We start from the raw sequence: 18,023 nt of genomic DNA, 5'->3' as shown, positions 1-18,023 counted from the left end.
TAACCACATGGGCCTCCACGCCAATCTTGGCCCTGTATAACCGTATATCAAAGTTTCAGAGTAGCAGCCGTGTTAGTCTGTATTCGCAAAAACAAAAGGAGGACTTGTGGCACCTTAGAGACTAACCAATGTATTTGAGCATGAGCTTTCCTGAGCTACAGCTCACTTCATCGGATTAGTCTCTAAGGTGCCACAAGTCCTCCTTTTCTTTTTGCATATATCAAAGTGTTTGCAAGCTATCCCCACTAGTTTAGCTACACACCCAACCTTTTCCCACGCCTCTTTAGATCACAAAATCCTGCACCACCCCTGGAGGGGCTGAGTTTATAGAACAATGCAGTAAAGTAATAATGCAAAGTGAGGGCGTTTCCCTCCTCGCTAGTTAGGAGATTTGGCACCAGAAGGTCTCTCATCTCAGTGCTAGATGGTAACGAAGCAGCAGACGTTCTTCACGCAGCCGAAGGGGAGAAAGATCCGGCGAGGGCGAGGTAGGAGGCGTTGACGACCCCCGATTCCTAATGATATGACAAGGGGCTGCACTCACAGCTTGGGTTCTCTGACCTCGGCACAGCTGTGCTCACCTCTGGCCGCCTGCTGCTCCTCCCTCCGGGGCCCAAGCCCCGGACAGTATTTAAAGCCCGGGGAGCAGGCAGGTGCCTCATCCAGCTCGGAGTACGTACAGGCGGGGCCTCGGTATAGGGGAGGGGGAGCCCGGACCCTTCCTGGGGGGGGATTGCTAACGCCGCTGCCCCTTTGCCCGCAGGTTTGTCGGCGGGCCCTCGGCACTGAGCTCGCCGCCGCCCAGGAGGCGGGAGCGCGCCCGGGCGGAGCCTGCTCGCTCATCCCCCGCAGAGGGCGGGGCGGGGCGGCCGCCCCAGCATGAGCAGCACGCAGGCGCGGGGCCAGGGGGCTCGCGGCAGAGGCTGGAGCAGCAGCAGCGGCGGCGGCAGCCCGCGGAGCCAGACCCTGCAGTTTCGCCGGCTAGAGCAGCCGCCGCCCGCGGGCCGCAGCGAGGCGGAGCAGCAGGCAGACATGCCGGTGACCGAGAAGGACCTGGCGGAGGACGCGCCCTGGAAGCGCATCCAGCAGAACACGTTCACCCGCTGGTGCAACGAGCACCTCCGCTGCGTGAACAAGCGCATCGGCAACCTGCAGAGCGACCTGAGCGACGGGCTGCGGCTCATCGCGCTGCTGGAGGTGCTGAGCCAGAAGCGCATGTACCGCAAGTACCACCAGCGCCCCACCTTCCGCCAGATGCAGCTGGAGAACGTCTCGGTGGCGCTCGAGTTCCTGGAGCGGGAGAGCATCAAGCTGGTCTCCATCGGTGAGTCCGGCCGGCCAGGGGAGGGAGGGAGCAAGCCGGGCGGCCGCGGGCTGGGACGGCGGGTCGGCCAGGGGGCTCGCCCACCCCGGGCGTGGGGTGTGTCGCTCGCCCTAGCCGGGCGGCCCGCACCTCTGGCGCGGCTCTCGGGCCGCTCGCTGGCTCCTGCTGCGGGCTAGGGCCGTGGCGCTCACGGCCAGCAGAGGCCAGGGCGGTCGTGTGACCGCCGGGCTGTGGCCGCCCCCCGGCCAGTGACCCTCGGCCAGGCTCCCGCTGCCCGCAGGAGCCTGCACTGCTCCCCCGGCGGGGGTGGGGAAGGGCGCTGGACGCGCCCTCCTTCCTGGGCTGCCCGGTGTTGGCGGTGACCCTGGGCAGGGGAAGGGCTCCCTCTGGGTCGGGAGCCCGCGCTGGGGTGTGGTGGAGCCTGTCCCCGGTGGCTGGGCGGGCCCCCAAGGAGGAGCCGAGCTGACACTCCCAAGGCAGGTGTGTGGGGCTCGGCTGGTGCTTGCCAAACCAGCTCATCTGGCTGCTTTTTCCTAGTGCTGACTAGAGGCAGCTACCAAGGCAGGGGGCCTTTACCAGGGTCTCTAACAAATCTGTGCTGTGGCTCTTGGTGTGGGGGAGTTCTGGCTAAATCCCAGGGTGCTCTGGCACAGTTGTGCTGCCTTATGTGACTCCCTGAGACTTAAACCCCAACTTTGCCTACCCCAAGGGCTCCGGCCTGGCCAGAGGATGGCTAGGCCTATTCCTACCCATAGGGAAAGTGAAGACTGTCTGCCTTCTTCAGGAAGACAGGATTTGCTGTGCTGCATCTGTCCCTGCAGGTAGAGGCACTCTCTCAGCTGCTGTGATTTGAGTGCTTTGCAGGGGTTATGCTGTTAATGAAGGTCCCACTGCTGATTCCATTGAAAACAAGCTAAGGCCATCACTGATCTTTCATTGGCTTGCTATAGACAGTATTAACTGGCAAAACTACAGAGCAGACCTCTGGCCCTTTTGAAGTGAAGGCAAATGCTAGCAAAGGAACAGCTAGCTGTTCTTGGGTTGGGACTATAATTTGGATGTTATGCTCACCCCTATAACAAAGGGTGCCTGGATAGGCAGTGTTGCTCAAGACTTGGAGTTGTGTGGCCTTAACACTAAGGTGTTATATTGAACAGCCTCGGACATACTCCCCCCTCGTCTCAAGGACTTGATGGATGCTCCAGATGCCAAAGTTGATTAGGCCTTAGCCAGTGGTCACTCTCCAGATGACATGGTTGTGGGCATGGAGTGCCTAATGGTTTCCTTGCAGCTCAACCCAAGAGTGGCCATATGGGGTCAGACCAGTGGTCCATCTAGCCCAGTGTGCCGTCTTCCATCAGTGGCCAATATCGGGTGCTTCAGAGGGAATGTGGGGGGAGGGGGGAAGCAATCAAGTGATCCATCCACTATCTGCTTCTGGCAATCTGAGGCTAGGGACTCCCAGAGCATGGGGTTGCATCCCTGACGGTCTTGGCTAATAGCCATTGATGAACCTATCCTTCATGAAATTATCTGATTTGTTTTGAATGGTTATAGTGTTTGGTCTTCACAACATCCCCTGGCAAGGAGTTCCGAAAGTTGACTATGTGGAGAAGTACTTCCTTTTGTGTTAAACTTTCTGCCTATTTATTTAATTGGGTGACTCCTGGTTCTTGTTCTGTGAAGGTGTAAATAACACTGCCTTATTCAAGTTCTCCACACCGTTCATGGTTTAATAGACCTCTTCCTATTCCCTCTCTTTTTCTCCAAACTGAAGTCCAATTTTTTTTAAATTTTTCCTGATATGGAATCTGTTCCATACCCTAAAGCATTTTTATTGCCCTTCTCTGTACTTCTTCCAATTCTAATCTTTTTGAGGTGGGGTGACCAGAACATGGGATATGTAGTATTCAGGATGTGAACATAAATAGGTTTATGTGGTAGCACTATTTTCTCTGCCCCTTTCCTAACATTGTTAGCTTTTTTGACTACACATTGAGCATACATTTTCAGAGACCTATCCACAGTGACGCCAAGATCTTTTCTGGGTGGTAACAGGTAACTTGGATCCAGATCATTTTGTATGTTGATATTTTCCAATATGCATTACTTTGCATTTATCAACATTGAATTTTATCTGCCATTTTATTGTCCAGACACCCAGTTTTGAGATCCATTGTAACTTTGCAGTCTGCTTTGGACTTACAAAATTACTCACTTCATTGTTATACCGTTTTTGCAAATCGCTTTTATATTCAACAATACTGGTCCCAGTACAGATATCTGGGGAACCTTGCTATTTATGTCTTCCTAGTCTGAAAAACGATCATTTATTCCTATCCTTTGTTTTGTGACTTTCAACCAGTTACTGATCCATGAGAGGACCTTCCCTCTTATCCTATGTTTGCTTACCTGGCTTAAGAGTCTTTGAGGGACCTTGATCGTAGACTTTCTGGAAAGCCTTTGACACTAGATCTACTGGATCACCCTTGTCTGTGTATTGACTCTCAAAGCATTCTGATAGGCAAGGCATGATTTCTCTTTACAAAAACTGTGCTTACCTGACAAATGGTGCTCAGCTGTATGTCTGATTCTGTTCTTTATAGTTTCAATCAGTTTGCCTGCTTCTGAAATTAAGCTTACTGGCCTGTAACTGCCAGGATGACCTCTGGAGACTAGAGGGGTGGGAGTTGACCGACCAATGATCAGAAGGTTAAGTTTTATCAGCTGCTCAGCTCTTGAAAGAGAGGTCTCTTACCCTTGTGAACTATGGGTAGAGGACTTCTGTTTGGTGGTCTGCCTGAATGGGGGCAGGGAAGAGTTTGGAAAGAGGGAAGGGCTGGAGGGGCAGGGTGAGGGAAGAAACCTTATTTGTCTCCATTAAGCCGATCCCAAAGAGAAGGGAACTCCTCTCAGTGAAGCTTATTATGAAGGAGGAATAGGTGGAAGTTGCTGTGGTTGACCACACTCCCCCTCATTATAGACCTTAATCTTCTGAAATCCCCAGTAGTTCTTTCTGGGGGCATAGCTGGAATCTTTCAAATGTGGCATAAAGCACATTTTTCTTAAACCTCTTAGGAGCTATACTTGGTGTTTAGCTGCTGTAGAGTTAACAAGCAATGCTTGGGCAGGGTGATCCTTCACTAGGAACAAAGGTGACTTAAATGCAAGTTCTAATGAATTAAGATCCTAAAGAAAACCACCATTTGCTTTCAGATGAGTTAGTGGTTGTTAATGGCTTTGTCACATGAAAGCAACTGCCTTGTCTTCTCTAGGATTTTAACTCTGCTTTCTTCCCTAGTGAAGACAAGGTCTTGAGTCTGACAGGTCTCAAGCTCACTAAATTGGCAATTTTCAGAGTAACAGCCGTGTTAGTCTGTATTCGCAAAAAGAAAAGGAGTACTTGTGGCACCTTAGAGACTAACCAATTTATTTGAGCATGAGCTTTCGTGAGCTACAGCTCACTTCATCAGCTGTAGCTCACGAAAGCTCATGCTCAAATAAATTGGTTAGTCTCTAAGGTGCCACAAGTACTCCTTTTCTTTTTGTAAATTGACAATGTTGCTTCAAAAGTAATCAAACCAGATAATCTAAAATATCAGGCTGACACTTTGACCAACATAAATTCCTCAACTGAACAAACTTTGAAGTCTTAATTCACTATTGTCTGGTAGTGATACTTCACTATCTTAAGTTGCAAATGAACATTGGAAAATTTCATGTTGCTAGCTATAGCATGGTAGATTAGACTTGACTTTTTTTTTTGAACAATGTGCTTGTTTATTTAAAGGCTTCATAGTTGTGCATGACTTTTATAGGAAACCTTCTTGTCAATAAGACTCATGAGAGTAATGAACTACATAACAAGGAACACAATGATAAGACAAAGGAAAGAAAAATTAATTACATGGGAGCTAGCATACACATTTGGTGACTCTGTAAAAATTATACAGCTTGCTTTAATTAGCATCATACTTGAGTGACTACATTATGAAGTGCCAGTTCATGGTCTAATATGTAGATTATACTGATGAAATCTGCATAGGATCTCAATTTGTTGGCATGCAACTAAAACATAACCCTTCAAGCAAGAGTGTAATACTCTTATGAAATGGGTAACTTCCAAATGGATAACGGTTCAGGCTTAGTCACAATACACACATCTGGAAACCAGTAGTTCATATGCCTATGATACTGCTGAAGAGGGATTAATCTAAAAATCCCCCACCATGTTCTAGCTTCAGTGAACTGTGGGTGAAGTAGGATGAATAAGGCATCTTGCACAAGGTAAAAAATGCTTCTATACCTTTGTCTCTCAAAGGAGCAAGAAAATCTAACTTGACTTCTAAATATCAAACTCTCCTTGCACTTATGTAGTATTTGGACTCAATGCTGTTGCTCACTGTTCTAACAGGAAAGTCAATAGAACTAAAATTGAGTGTTAAAACTGGGTTGTATAGTGCCCTTATTCTAAACTACTAGACAGTATAGAAAAATACTCAAGTCTAATGCCTGGTTGCATTTTTAATTGGAAACATAAGTTTTTATTTGGCACCATAGCTTACTAGGTAGGGGAAATGATTAAAGAAGCCATTAATTATTCACTCATGACTTTCTGGTAATTGTGCAAACCTAGCTGATGCTTGAACTTCACTTGTTGACAGATCATCTTTCCATCCTACTTTCCAGTGGCAGAGGGTTAAGAAACCTTACTGCAAACCGTTTATTTTGGCTACTGGCCTTCTCTAAAACTAGGCAAGCTACTTCGCTTCATTTTTGTAAATGTCATCCCTGTCCTATCATTATTATACCTATATTGTTTTTGTCCATAGGCGCTCCCTTGAACTATGCTAGCTTGGAGCAGCAATGTTCCAGTGAACTGACTAGTTTGCGCAGGCTCAGTTTTCATGTCTCCTTACTGATTGGAGCACTGTGCTGCAGCAACACAATCCATACTGCAAGGTTCTACCATGTAGAGCATCCTGTGCAGGTTACATAAAGACCTTAAGTCCCCAGAGCTGTCAAACTGTTCTACAGCTTAATGTTCTTAACAGATGAGACAAGGCAGTATATGCACAAGTTCAGAAAATGAACTTGGGCTGTGGACCCTCAATCTCTTTACCTGAACTTCATGGTCCATCCCCTTAAAGTAGTCTTCAAGCCAGACCTCACTTGTATAGAAGTGCTGCTGAACATTCTACCCTAGCTGAAGTGAGCAGCTTTGACTATACCCTCTCCTAAAGAGAAGAAAAGGCCTACTTGTGGCACCTTGGAGACGAACCAATTTGAGCATAAGCTTTTGTGAGCTGTAGATCACTTCATCAGATGCATGCTGTAGCTCACAAAAGCTTATGCTCAAATTGGTTCGTCTCTAAGGTGCCACAAGTACACCTTTTCTTTTTGCGGATACAGACTAACACGGCTGCTACTCTGAAACCTGAAGAGAAGGACAGTCCAAGCAGACATCGTGAGGTCTAAAGCAACTGAGCTGACAGAAGCATAATGTTGTCTATTCTAGAAAATTGGTAACCAACAAACTAATACCTACTAACTGAAGTCACTTTACTTCCAATAAGTGTCAAACCTCAGACAAGCTACTAGTTGCACTGAAGTGAAAACTGCACTTGGGCAAATATTGGCCTTAAATTGCAAGCACAGATCTATGTAAATAGACTTCCTAAAGAACTCTAATGCTAAGATCTAAAGCACTGAGCTTGCAGAAATCAGATCAAGCTACTCAGGAAAACTACTGTGATATCTGCTACAAGCTGATCTCTGTTTGAGGATACTTTACCAAAGCTTTCTGACTAAACATTATCAGGAGGGTATCTGACATTTGTCTTCCAGACAACTCCTAAAACATGTCAGCAATTGTGTTGCTCAATATTCATTGTACCTCAGCAACACTAAGGCTGTGTTGCCTTCTCAAATGCATGAGGTCACTTGTTTTGCTTAGAGTGCAATTTTGGAGTTTGGGGTGCATTCTGGCGTGTATTGGAGGTAGAAATGAGAGCCTGTTGGAGTAGCGGTTGAGGGTGTATTGACTGGATAACTTTATGATTTTATCCTAAAGTTGCAGGAGGATACAATCTGCCCAAAATATTAACTGCTACTAAATGTAGTGATGCTTACTGTGCAGATGTAAGCAATTGTGCTGGGTGCCGATTACAAAACGCTGCATAGCAGGGACAAGGAGAGGGATTTCATTCAAGGCTTGGTGAGAGGCTGATTAGATTTAATCTATGGGACCAGAACTGCATTCAAACAAAAGCTTGAGCAAAAGTGTCTTATGGGCCAGTCTGCTGGGACTGGGTTTGTCAGTAATGACTGTAGGAAGCCTTCGCAGCACAGCAATAGATGCTGACAGAACAAGTTTAGGAGAGGAAGACTCCATAAGTGAATTCCATTTAACAGGTTACATTAAAACTGATCAACTTGGTGTCAAGTTGCCAGGATTAGTGATGGTAACCACACTAAACTGTCCAACAGACTGGAGTTTATATACTAAAACTTAGGCTTTGTCTCCCTGCTTAAAAAGGAGCCTCTATCACAGGATAAGGAACATGTATTCCCCAACCCAGTACATAATCTTACTGGAGACTTAGCTGAGAGGCATAGTTGCCTCAAAGTGTAAACTTCAAGGAGGGGGCCTCTAAGATTTTAGTGACTCTTTATTTTACTTAAGAGGGTTTTTTACAGTGAAGACACAGGCTTGGTGAAACAAAGCCAATACAATTTGGTTTTTAACACTGAAGTACTCTACAGCTACTGACATATGCAATTTGTAGCAAAAGCTTCCCATATTGCCTTGTCACCAGACTTCAACCCTAACCTGAAAGGTCCTCTAAAGTTTAAGGTGGCTTACTCTAGTGATTATCAACTTTTTAGGGCTTGAGCCATTCCCCCCAACATAGAATATACACTAAACAAGCACCCTGTGTGCCATAGTGGTGGTTCCTGTCCCACAAAACTGGCTGGGATCAGTTCCCTGCTTCCCATGTTGAGCTGCATGGAGTCACAGTACCACTCACTCCAACTGGGCTTGGCTGGCTCCCCATCATAACAAAGGGCAGCTGGACCAAACACAAGCAGCACTGTGACCCTGTGCAGCACCTGGAGCAGGCAGCTGAGCCCAACCAGCCCCATGGGACCAGAACTGCGGGAGCTACTACTGCAGGATTAGTGAGGGGCAGGACCCTTTGAAACACTTCAGTGACCCAATTTTAGGTCACACCCCATGGGTTGAGAAACCCTGGCTTAGTCTGTCCATGTAATCCTCTCTCTTGGGCAACAAGTTTCCTTCTGAAAGACAGGCTACTGTGCAATCCTTTTCCTTGTAGAAAACTCTGTCCTCACCGTTAACTGACAGTCAATGGCAACCTCCATTTGCTCAGTCTTGTATGTCCACCTGGTCTGGATGCTCCTCCTCAGATGTTTATTTCAAACTTATGTTTTAGTGTCTATTGCTTGTCTCTGAATTATTTTCCCATCCAAAATAGACTTCACAAAGGTATACCATAGCTGGTTCCACACCCTATGGAAACTACTCTGAAGTGCACTGCTAGCCTGGGATCAAAGGAACTCAAACAGTGGGAGGGAGAATCTCTGCTACTTGGCCCACAAATAAACTAAGCAGACACAGTGAACACTCAAATTTGATTATTAGCTTGTGTATTTGTAGCATTATGGAGTCTTTGTTAGCCATAACTAAGTGGCCATGCACTTGTGTTGGAGGACATGTTTGTCCCATGCATGGAATGCTTCCCACTGTATGGTTGCCCATGACTTCTCAGTTTGTGAGATGGTGGGTTTACAGAAGTGCTATCTATGCACTGACAACAGGGCCCTCAAATCTGAGTTGCTTTTAAGGTACTTGAACAGAACAATCAGTGGATTTGTACAATTGAACTCCAGACAGAAGACACCAGATATGGGTCAGCTAGAGTTCAGTGCTAGTAGACATAGAATAAATGTCAGTGACTATTGCGTCTACAGGGTTAAACTTGCTGTACCCATGACTCCCAGTAAGATAACCAGAAAATGAAACAGATTTAAAGACTCCTCTTGGGCACAAGGAGAAGAGTAGTACTTCTCAGCTTGTCTCCTGAGTGGTGTCAATCCCATTTCCTAGGGATGGGCTACAGCAAGGGTGGGAGGGGGGTGGAACTGGGACCACAGAAAACTGCTTATGTTCCTTTTATGGCTTCAAGCATACCCATAGCTAGCCATGCAGTAGGTGAAAGTGGGGATGAGTCCCTGCTACTTCATATCCTCTTCCTATAAAAACTGGTTAGACTTCCATCAGGACAGAATATCTGATGGTACAAAGCCAAATGTGGGATGTTACATTATGCTATAAGTTGTTTAAAATCTTTTATGGGGGAAAAGAGCTGTCTAGATGAGCTTTGCTTACTGGATTGGAGGACTACTGTCTTCCAGTATAGAAGGAGCTGAGCTTCTTTTTCCTTCTACTTGTGACCATGGGGTTTTGGAGTGCTTTCCTGGGAGCAGTGGCCTCAGGCTGAAAGCTGTGACAAGACCATCTCTTAAAGGAGAGTTCACATTTAGGGCACCATTACTTTGTTAAGCCTGCAAATCTGAAGTGAATCAAGACACTGAAAAGTTTTCATGTACATAAAGTTTAAAGGAAACATCTTGCACCAATAGAAAATCTAGTAGCATTGAGTTGCTAGTTAAGCACCTGTTTCTTGTCACTAAGTGAACAAGGCTGTCAATCTGAGGAAGTGAGCCGTAGCTCACGAAAGCTTATGCTCTAATAAATTGGTTAGTCTCTAAGGTGCCACAAGTACTCCTTTTCTTTTTGCGAATACAGACTAACACGGCTGTTACTCTGAAACCAATTAAAACACAGTGGCTATTTAGTCATAGAAATGCTGGACTGCAAGGGACCTTGATAGATCTAGTCCAGTTCACTGCTGTGAAGCAAGACTGAATATTACCTAGATAGCCTCTGACAGGCTTGTCTAACCTGTTCTTAAACATCCAATGACATTGCCCAGCTTCCCTAGGTAATGCGTTCTCAACTACTGAAGACCAGATACATAGTAATGGACTTAAATTGCAGCAAGGGAGACTTAGGTTAGATGTTAGGAAAAACTTCCTAGCTGTAGGGGTAGCTAAACATAGGAACAACTTGTCACCCTTCTTGTAACAACCTTTTAATGTACTTGAAGCTTGTACTTGAACCTTTTTATGTCCTACCTCAGTCTTCTCTTCAGACTAAACAAATCCCATTCTTTTGATCTTTTCTCATAGGTCACATCTTCTAGACCTTGAATTTTTTGTTGCTCCAATATGTCTATCTTTAACAAAGTGTGGTGCCCAGAGCAGGACACAGTACTCCAGTTTTGAGGCCTGATAAATACAGTGGAAGAATTATTTGCATCTTGCTTACAATACTCCTGCTAATACATCCCAGAATGTTTGCTTTTTTGCAGCACTATTACACTCACACATTTAGTGTGATCCGCTCTATTCCTCAGATCCTTTTCTGCTGTACCTTTTCTTCATAGTTAGGCAGTCATTTCCCACTTTGAATTTGTGCAATTGATTATTCCAAAACATAGTGCTTTGCATGTGATCTCAGTGAATTTTCACTTCATTCATCTTGTAACACAGTGCTTAGACTAGGTCAGCAGGCAAGTCTTGCTTCAGCTCCTTCTCAGGTGAAGTCTAATGGTTGCCATCAACTAAGAACTTGTCTCATTTAAAACTGCAACTCTAGGATTAGTATTACGAATCAAGACTAACAGCTGTGCTAGAGTAAGTCTCTCTCTCTCTCTCTCTCTCTCTCTCTCAAGCCTTGCTTGTATTGCTAGGATTTGATATGGGGACTTCTATAATGTCTACACTTGGTTCCTTCACAAGCAAAAAATAGAGGACGCTTCTCTACTCTTCCTGGCTTCTTACAAGCAAGAGCATTCCTCAAATCTACATACAAACCTCTTGGCATTACCCCTAGGGCTTAGGATACTTGAATGGGATTTTTGCATCTGCCACATTGTCCAGAAGGATTTCTAGTAGCTGACTGGGCAATGCTGTCATAGCCTAATGGCACTCTAAATTTTGACACCAAGGTCAACTATTTAGACCTGGAGAATTGTTGCAGTTTTTCAACATCTACCCAACATGTAGGAATCTCCTCTTATAGTGCAGGAACTCTTATACAGAGAATTGGTCTCTTCTGACCACTATTTCTGATTTGACCTCTATTAAAGTGTACATATACAGTATATAATGAAGACTAACATGCTAGTTACTTAAATGCATGAATTGTTCATCTTGGCCAATTTGTACATGCCAATATTGACTTCCAGTAGTCTCACGTGCACAAGCACTGTCTCTAAATCTCCTAACTTGCTTTGGGAATGCAGATATCTGCTTACTAGCAGACAAATTTTACTTGGTAAAATGTATTGTACTAAACATTGCTGAGGAGCCCTGACCCCTTTTGAACAGCCCAGCAGGTATAGACTAGTGCAAAGCTGATGCAGAGACTTTCTCACCATAACACTACCTTTGGGGATCAAACGCTGCTAATCCTATTGCAGGGCTCTCGGGTCTCCATGTAAAAATGTAGCAGTTGAGGAAAGATTTAAGGTACGATGCAGTCCCAGTTCAGTATTGTATCAAATCCTTTTGAAGACACCAGGGGATTAAAGAATATTCCTCCTCAATCTTCTAGGGGTGGTAGAGGAAGCAAGAATTTTCCTGTACATGCAGGATCTGAATTTGCTATGGGCAGGCCTCCTCTACAGACTTGGAGCTGCACTGCATCTGGTGAAGGCTCTTTAAGCTGATAGTTCTTCCATTGGCTTCTTTCCAGCTCCACTAGAGATTAGCTACGTCACTAGGAGAAGCTCTCCCACTGATGTAGTGCTGCCTACACAGGGGGTTAAGGTTGGTATAACTGTCACTCAGGGGTATGAAAAATCACACCAAGTGACCTAGCATGTAGTCTAGACCAGGGGTGGCCAGCCTGAGGAGGCGGCAGAATTTACCCATGTACATGGCCAAAGAGCCACAGTAATGTTCTCAACCTCCCACCCTCCAGCAGCCCTGCTGATCAGCACCTCCTAATCAGCTGTTTTGTGGTGTGCAGGAGGCTCAGGTGGGGGGAGGGGGGAGCAAGTGTATGGCAGGCTCAGGGAAAGGGGTGGAGTGGGGGGCAGGGCCTGGGGCAGAGCCAGGGGTTGAGCAGTGAGCGCCCCCCGGCACACTGGAAAGTCGGTGCCTGTAGCTCCAGCTGTGGAGTTAACTTCTGAAGAGCCACAGGTTGGCCACCACTGGTCTAGACCAGTGGCTCTCAAATGTTTACTTGTGACCCCTTTCACATAGCAAGCCACTGAGCACCCCATATAAATTAAAAACACCTTTTTATATATTAACACCATTATAAATGCTGGAGGCAAAGCAGGGTTTGGGGTGGAGGCTGACAGCTTGCAACACCCCATGTAATAAACTTGCAACCCGCTAAGGGGTCCTGCCCTCCAGTTTGAGAACCCCTGGTCTAGACCAAGCATAAGTATCCAACAGCTCCTAATGAGAAGGAATTGATCTCTGTATAGAGCACTAGATTAAAATTCAAACCGGGCTAGTGATGAACAGTAAATTCATGACCTGAAGTAATTGAAGAACCATTTCTTACTTACCCAAGGAACTGCAAAGCTAAAACAACTTTTGCTGCATAACTTTATGGCTCAGTGGAGGTGGCAACAGGTTGGAGTGATTAAAGCAGGAAACTAACTTGCACTCAACCTCTTTAAGAAGATTTAACTTGGTTCTACTTTTTGCTAACTGGGGGTATAAACTTGAGTTTGAAGTTCACCTTGCTACATTGCTCCAGGGTATAAAATTTACATCCCTGAGAGCTAGTGAAGCTGGCCTAATGCCTGGTATAAACATAGCTAGGTTGATGGAAGAATTCTTCTTAACTTACACTATGGCTGCTATTAAGATGCCTGGGTTGGTGACTGGCATTGTTACATTGCACAAACAGGGCTTAGTTATTTTAGCTTAAATATGCTGGCTTCTAAACTTGTGTAATGTCCTGCATTTAATGCTTTAAGTCTAAACTATACCTAGTGACCAGAAACAGTTCTGGTCACTAGTGTCCTTCAAGATTTGAGAACCAGTAGTTCTCATTCTGACATCTAGTTTCTAATCCTAGATTGGCAGTGGAAAATTGGTTCTTCTACTTTGAATGAAGAAGCAATTAAACTTGAATAATCAGAAATGACGACTATCTATGCTAGGGCTGTCAAAGGCTGGCTTCATGGTAACACTTCAGACTGGTTCCGCATGCTTAGCCAGTGACTTACACCAGCTCAGTTGGACTTTACTGCTGGGATTTTATATATCCTGCTTGAGTTTTAATTTAAACAATTTTAATAGATTATAGTTCAGGCCTTAATACAGGTTGTCAATTCATAATTTACATTGTTATGGTATTTAAAATTATGTAAAAAATAAACGTTTAACCACCCAGAATGGCAGTCCTTAAGGAACTTTTGACAACTGAGATCCTGGTGCACATATGGGCTACAAAGGTCTCCATATAGTTATGGCACTCTCAGTGAACCATGGAGCTTCTGAGGGAAGCAGTGTAAATCCAGTTCTGTACTGAGAGCCTGTGTGACCTGAAGGTAGGTGGCAAGCTGGCTATCCCAGGTAATTAGCTCTACCTATTTCTTCACTTTCCTTTAGAAGTAGAACTAGGAAGCAAAAGCAGCTGGCTCTTAGCCCTCAGCTTCTGGGGACATGGCTTGTTCACTTAAAGCAGTCAGCTCTGATGTCTAACAGTGGTGGTTTTTGTTGCTCCAAGGATGTTCCCAACTGCCTTTCAGCTGCATGCTGATTAGACAAGTGCCATTTAGACCATCTGTAGGAGCTAACCACTCTAGCTGTTTCTAGACCTCTACTGCTGTGTCTGTTTTTCCAGTACACAGCAGACAAGTAGAGCTCCTGTTGCCATGGGTGGATTACTTTTAAAAACCACTTCCTGTCATGCCCTTTGTCATTGAATAAACTGACTCAGTTGTGCCAAGAATGCACTGATAAGCTGCATTCCAGCATACACCTCCTGTGAACAAATAGAACAAATTCATCTAGGGCTGTAACTTTTGAGCTATATTTGGAAGCCGCTTCTAACATGTAACAGTTACACCCGATCAGTGGCCTACTATTGCAGACTGCATGTGCATGGGGTGGGGTGTCTGTGGTTTACCACAGACTGTCAGAACAGCTTCCAGCTCTCATATTGCAGTAAAAAAACCTCAAGCTGTTCTGTTGAACCTGGGTGGAGTGGGAACACTTACTATTTAACTTTCGGGCTTTTATCAGCTATTTCTATAGCTGACAATGAAGCCACCCTCTTTACTAATTTGTGACAAACATGTTTACACCCCATTTTTATATATACTGAGTTAAGTAGATAAGGGTTAAATTAATTACCATCTAATCAGTGATTTGCGGTTCAAATATCAATCCATCTTAAGATCTTTTGTGCCATGTATGCATGGCACGAGCACTGACATTAGCAACTTAAATATGAAATATTTAACTTGACCAATTGAAAGCCTCAAAGTTAAGCTAAGGTAGAAGCTGACCTACTGCCAGTGAAGCTGGGACAGGATACATTGAGGGGTGTGTCTATATTGCAGATAGAACCCTGTGGTGGTCTCTGCCTGCCAACTCAGGCTAAGGGGCTATTTAATTGAGATGTAGACACTTGGGCTCAGGCTAGACCCTGTATTATGGGACCCGCCCACCTCACAGGGTCCTAGAGCTCAGGCCAAACATTTTCCATGCAATTAAACATCCGTTTTAGCCTAAGCCCAAGTGGGCTAGCACTAGTTTTTTTTTTTTTAATTGCAATGTAGATATACCTTGAGTGGCACAGGGTGTAGTATCTTGCTGTTTGTACTCTAGCACCCATGTTAAGAGCCCTAGTCAGACAACTTCAGATTAACCAGAACACTCAATCAGCTGCTCTTGCTTTGTAGCCTACTCCTAAAGGGACACCTAATGCTAGTGTTTCTAAGGCTATTTTTAAAGGGCACTGTCATGCTATAAACCAGGCTCAAGCTAATCTGATAGTGATGGAAACAGGTACAAAATCAAACCAACCACTTATCTTCAGGATAAAAATCAATAACTTGAGTTACTTCAAGTAACTTTTTTGGGAGAATAGGCTTGTGGGAAAGTAGCACCTAGCACACAGAACTTGGTTTTGTATGGCTGGCTATCCCATAGAAAGTGGTAGAAGCCAGGGAGCTCATGGAGTTATGCTGCCATTTGAGAAGCAGTTGACATGATCAAAACTCCCATCACCACAGCATTTCTGTACTTAGTCCTTCTGTGCCTGATTCTAAGCCAAACTCCTCATAAATTGCAAACTCTGCTAGCTATAGACTAAACCTCTTCTAGGGAGAGGCAGTGGCAATTGCCAATCTTGATAAATATCACATCTTGCCCTTTGACCAAACCTAGAGAGATCTAAAATGGAATGCCATATGGCTGGTACTAGTAGTCTTAAGGTGGTCACAAGGATAAGCTATTTCCAACAGGAGAGTGGGTTTGTGGGGGTGGTGGGGAGAACCTGGATTTGTGCTGGAAATGGCCCAACTTGATTATCATACACATTGTAAGGAGAGTGATCACTTTAGATATGCTATTACCAGCAGGAGAGTGGGATGTGTGGGGGAAAGAGAACCTTTTGTAGTGGTAAACACAAATATTTTCATGGTTTGTGTGTATAAAAAGATGTGTACTCTCCACAGTATGCATCTTATGAAACGAGCTGTAGCTCACAAAAGCTTATGCTCAAATTGGTTAGTCTGTAAGGTGCCACAAGTACTCCTTTTCTTTTTGGGAAGACTCTGGAGCCCTACATTATCTGATAATTGATGGTCTAGCCAGCTCCTCTTCTGTAACTCTGCATCATAACTGGGTGCAGAGGAAACTCCATCACACCTGTTAAGTTGATGAAATGGGGAAATCACAGCTATAGTTGCTCTGTGCTGATGAAATCTTAATGAACAGTAACTTAAAACATCATAACATGATGGCTTGAAAGTAAGCAAGGGAGTGCCAGCACAAGCCATTACTTTATGGCCTGCAGACACTTATCTCTAGAACTGGAATAGCTTGTACACATTACTTTACAGCAAAGCTTCAGGGCGTCTGTTGCAATATACAAATCTGGGTATGGACCATGTCCACTTTAGCTTATAAAGATATTGACTCCTTGCTTCTTGAAGGCAGGCAGCTGCAATAAACCTATCCTCTAAATGCTTTTATAGTCTAGCCTATTCTGCTATTTGCACAGGGGAAGATACTAACTTAAATCCCCTGTTTCTGTTCGCTCCCCAACCTTTAGTATATAGTAGTGGACAAACCTGACCTTGGTGCTGTCTTAACTAGATTAGTGTTACACAGGCATTACTAAAGCTAATGACCTGCAGACATCTGCCATTCCACAGACAGGAGCACATGTGCCTCCTGAACTAGGATAGTTCTCATGAACTTTTACACTAACTCTGCTACCATGTCTTATTCACTTAGTGTGCCAAGCACACAATATGCAAGCTGAGGGAGATCCTGTTAAGACCACTGAGCAGGGTCCAGAGTTGCTTAAAAGCTACTGGCACAGACAGTGGCTTAGCACAGCAAATGAATGCCTAGGCTTTCAAGGCATTTTGGGAAGCTCATACATAAGTTTCCCTTTCATGTGCCTTGTCAGAGGGGGGTGGTGTGGTTTTTTAAGCACACTTCTCTCTCTGGCCCCACTTCCTTCTGAACTAATAATCAGTGGAATAAACTTCTCAGTTGCTACAGATTAGGTTAGACAAAGCACTTAATGTTTCAAGAGGCTGGACATATGGGTCCTTCAGAGCTTTTAGCAGAGTGTGAATGAATACAAACCATCCACCTTATCCAGTTTAAATTGTCTGGACTGTACCGTAGCTAAGCTCTTAACTACAATAAATGCAGGCCAACAAACCCTTCAGATTTGTTAAGCCTGAATAAGGAATCAACAGATGCTGCTAGTGAGCAGCCAGCCCTGCTGCCATCACACTATACCAGATATGGAATAAAATGGAGGACTTTTTAAAAGGGGAGACTCCAACCTGGGTAGGTGCTCCTAAAATGGAATGATGGCCCATGATATTGGATGGGATGTCTCCAGACTACTCCTATGGCTTTTACCTCTAGAGAAGATGGCTCAGGCCACTGATCAAATCCATGCACTGACGCTGGAATCTGTCTTCTGTGATACACCTGTTGCTTGCTTCCTAGTCATGGTCTGTAGATAAGGCACAAACTGTAGCTGCTAATAAGTAATCTATGCTGAAGTTGGCTTTAGAAATTATCTGCATTGCATGTGCTCTGACAGGAAATGTGGTAAATTCAGTTCAGCAGGTCCCATAGATGGAAGGGTAAGTTGGCAGCTGGTATATTTTAGCATTTGTAAACACCTGATAGCATCTGTACAACAGAACCAACTAATGCATGATTTAACTTGCACTGGACTTTAATGCTAGTCAATTTATTATGCAGTTCTGGACTCATTAAATTTTTCCTAAACTTGGCAAACAGGAGTTGCTCTCAAACATTATGGGGGTTCAATGTTTCAGATGTGCTCAGTTAATAGAGCAGAAAAAATTGTCTGTCAGCC

The 18,023-nt window shown here is 44.8% G+C and overlaps 1 protein-coding gene across 3 annotated transcripts in view; it reads left to right on the top strand.

The window, feature by feature from the left end:
• The first annotated feature begins 906 nt into the window (after positions 1-906).
• Positions 907-18,023, top strand: part of FLNB (filamin B) — a 113,132-nt gene continuing 96,015 nt past the window's right edge. For all 3 annotated transcript variants that reach the window (XM_084634971.1, XM_084634970.1, XM_084634972.1), the window contains exon 1: positions 907-1,324. In XM_084634971.1, the coding sequence (XP_084491097.1) occupies positions 1,033-1,324 (292 nt within the window). In that variant the 5' untranslated portion in view covers positions 907-1,032. The remainder of the gene's footprint in view (positions 1,325-18,023) is intronic.

The sequence above is a fragment of the Lepidochelys olivacea genome (genome assembly GCF_965140295.1).
Source record: "Lepidochelys olivacea isolate rLepOli2 genome assembly, chromosome: 7".
NCBI classification, from domain to species: Eukaryota; Metazoa; Chordata; order Testudines; family Cheloniidae; genus Lepidochelys; species Lepidochelys olivacea.
Note: the sequence above shows the minus strand (reverse complement) of the source record. Positions and strands in the feature narration are given on the sequence as shown.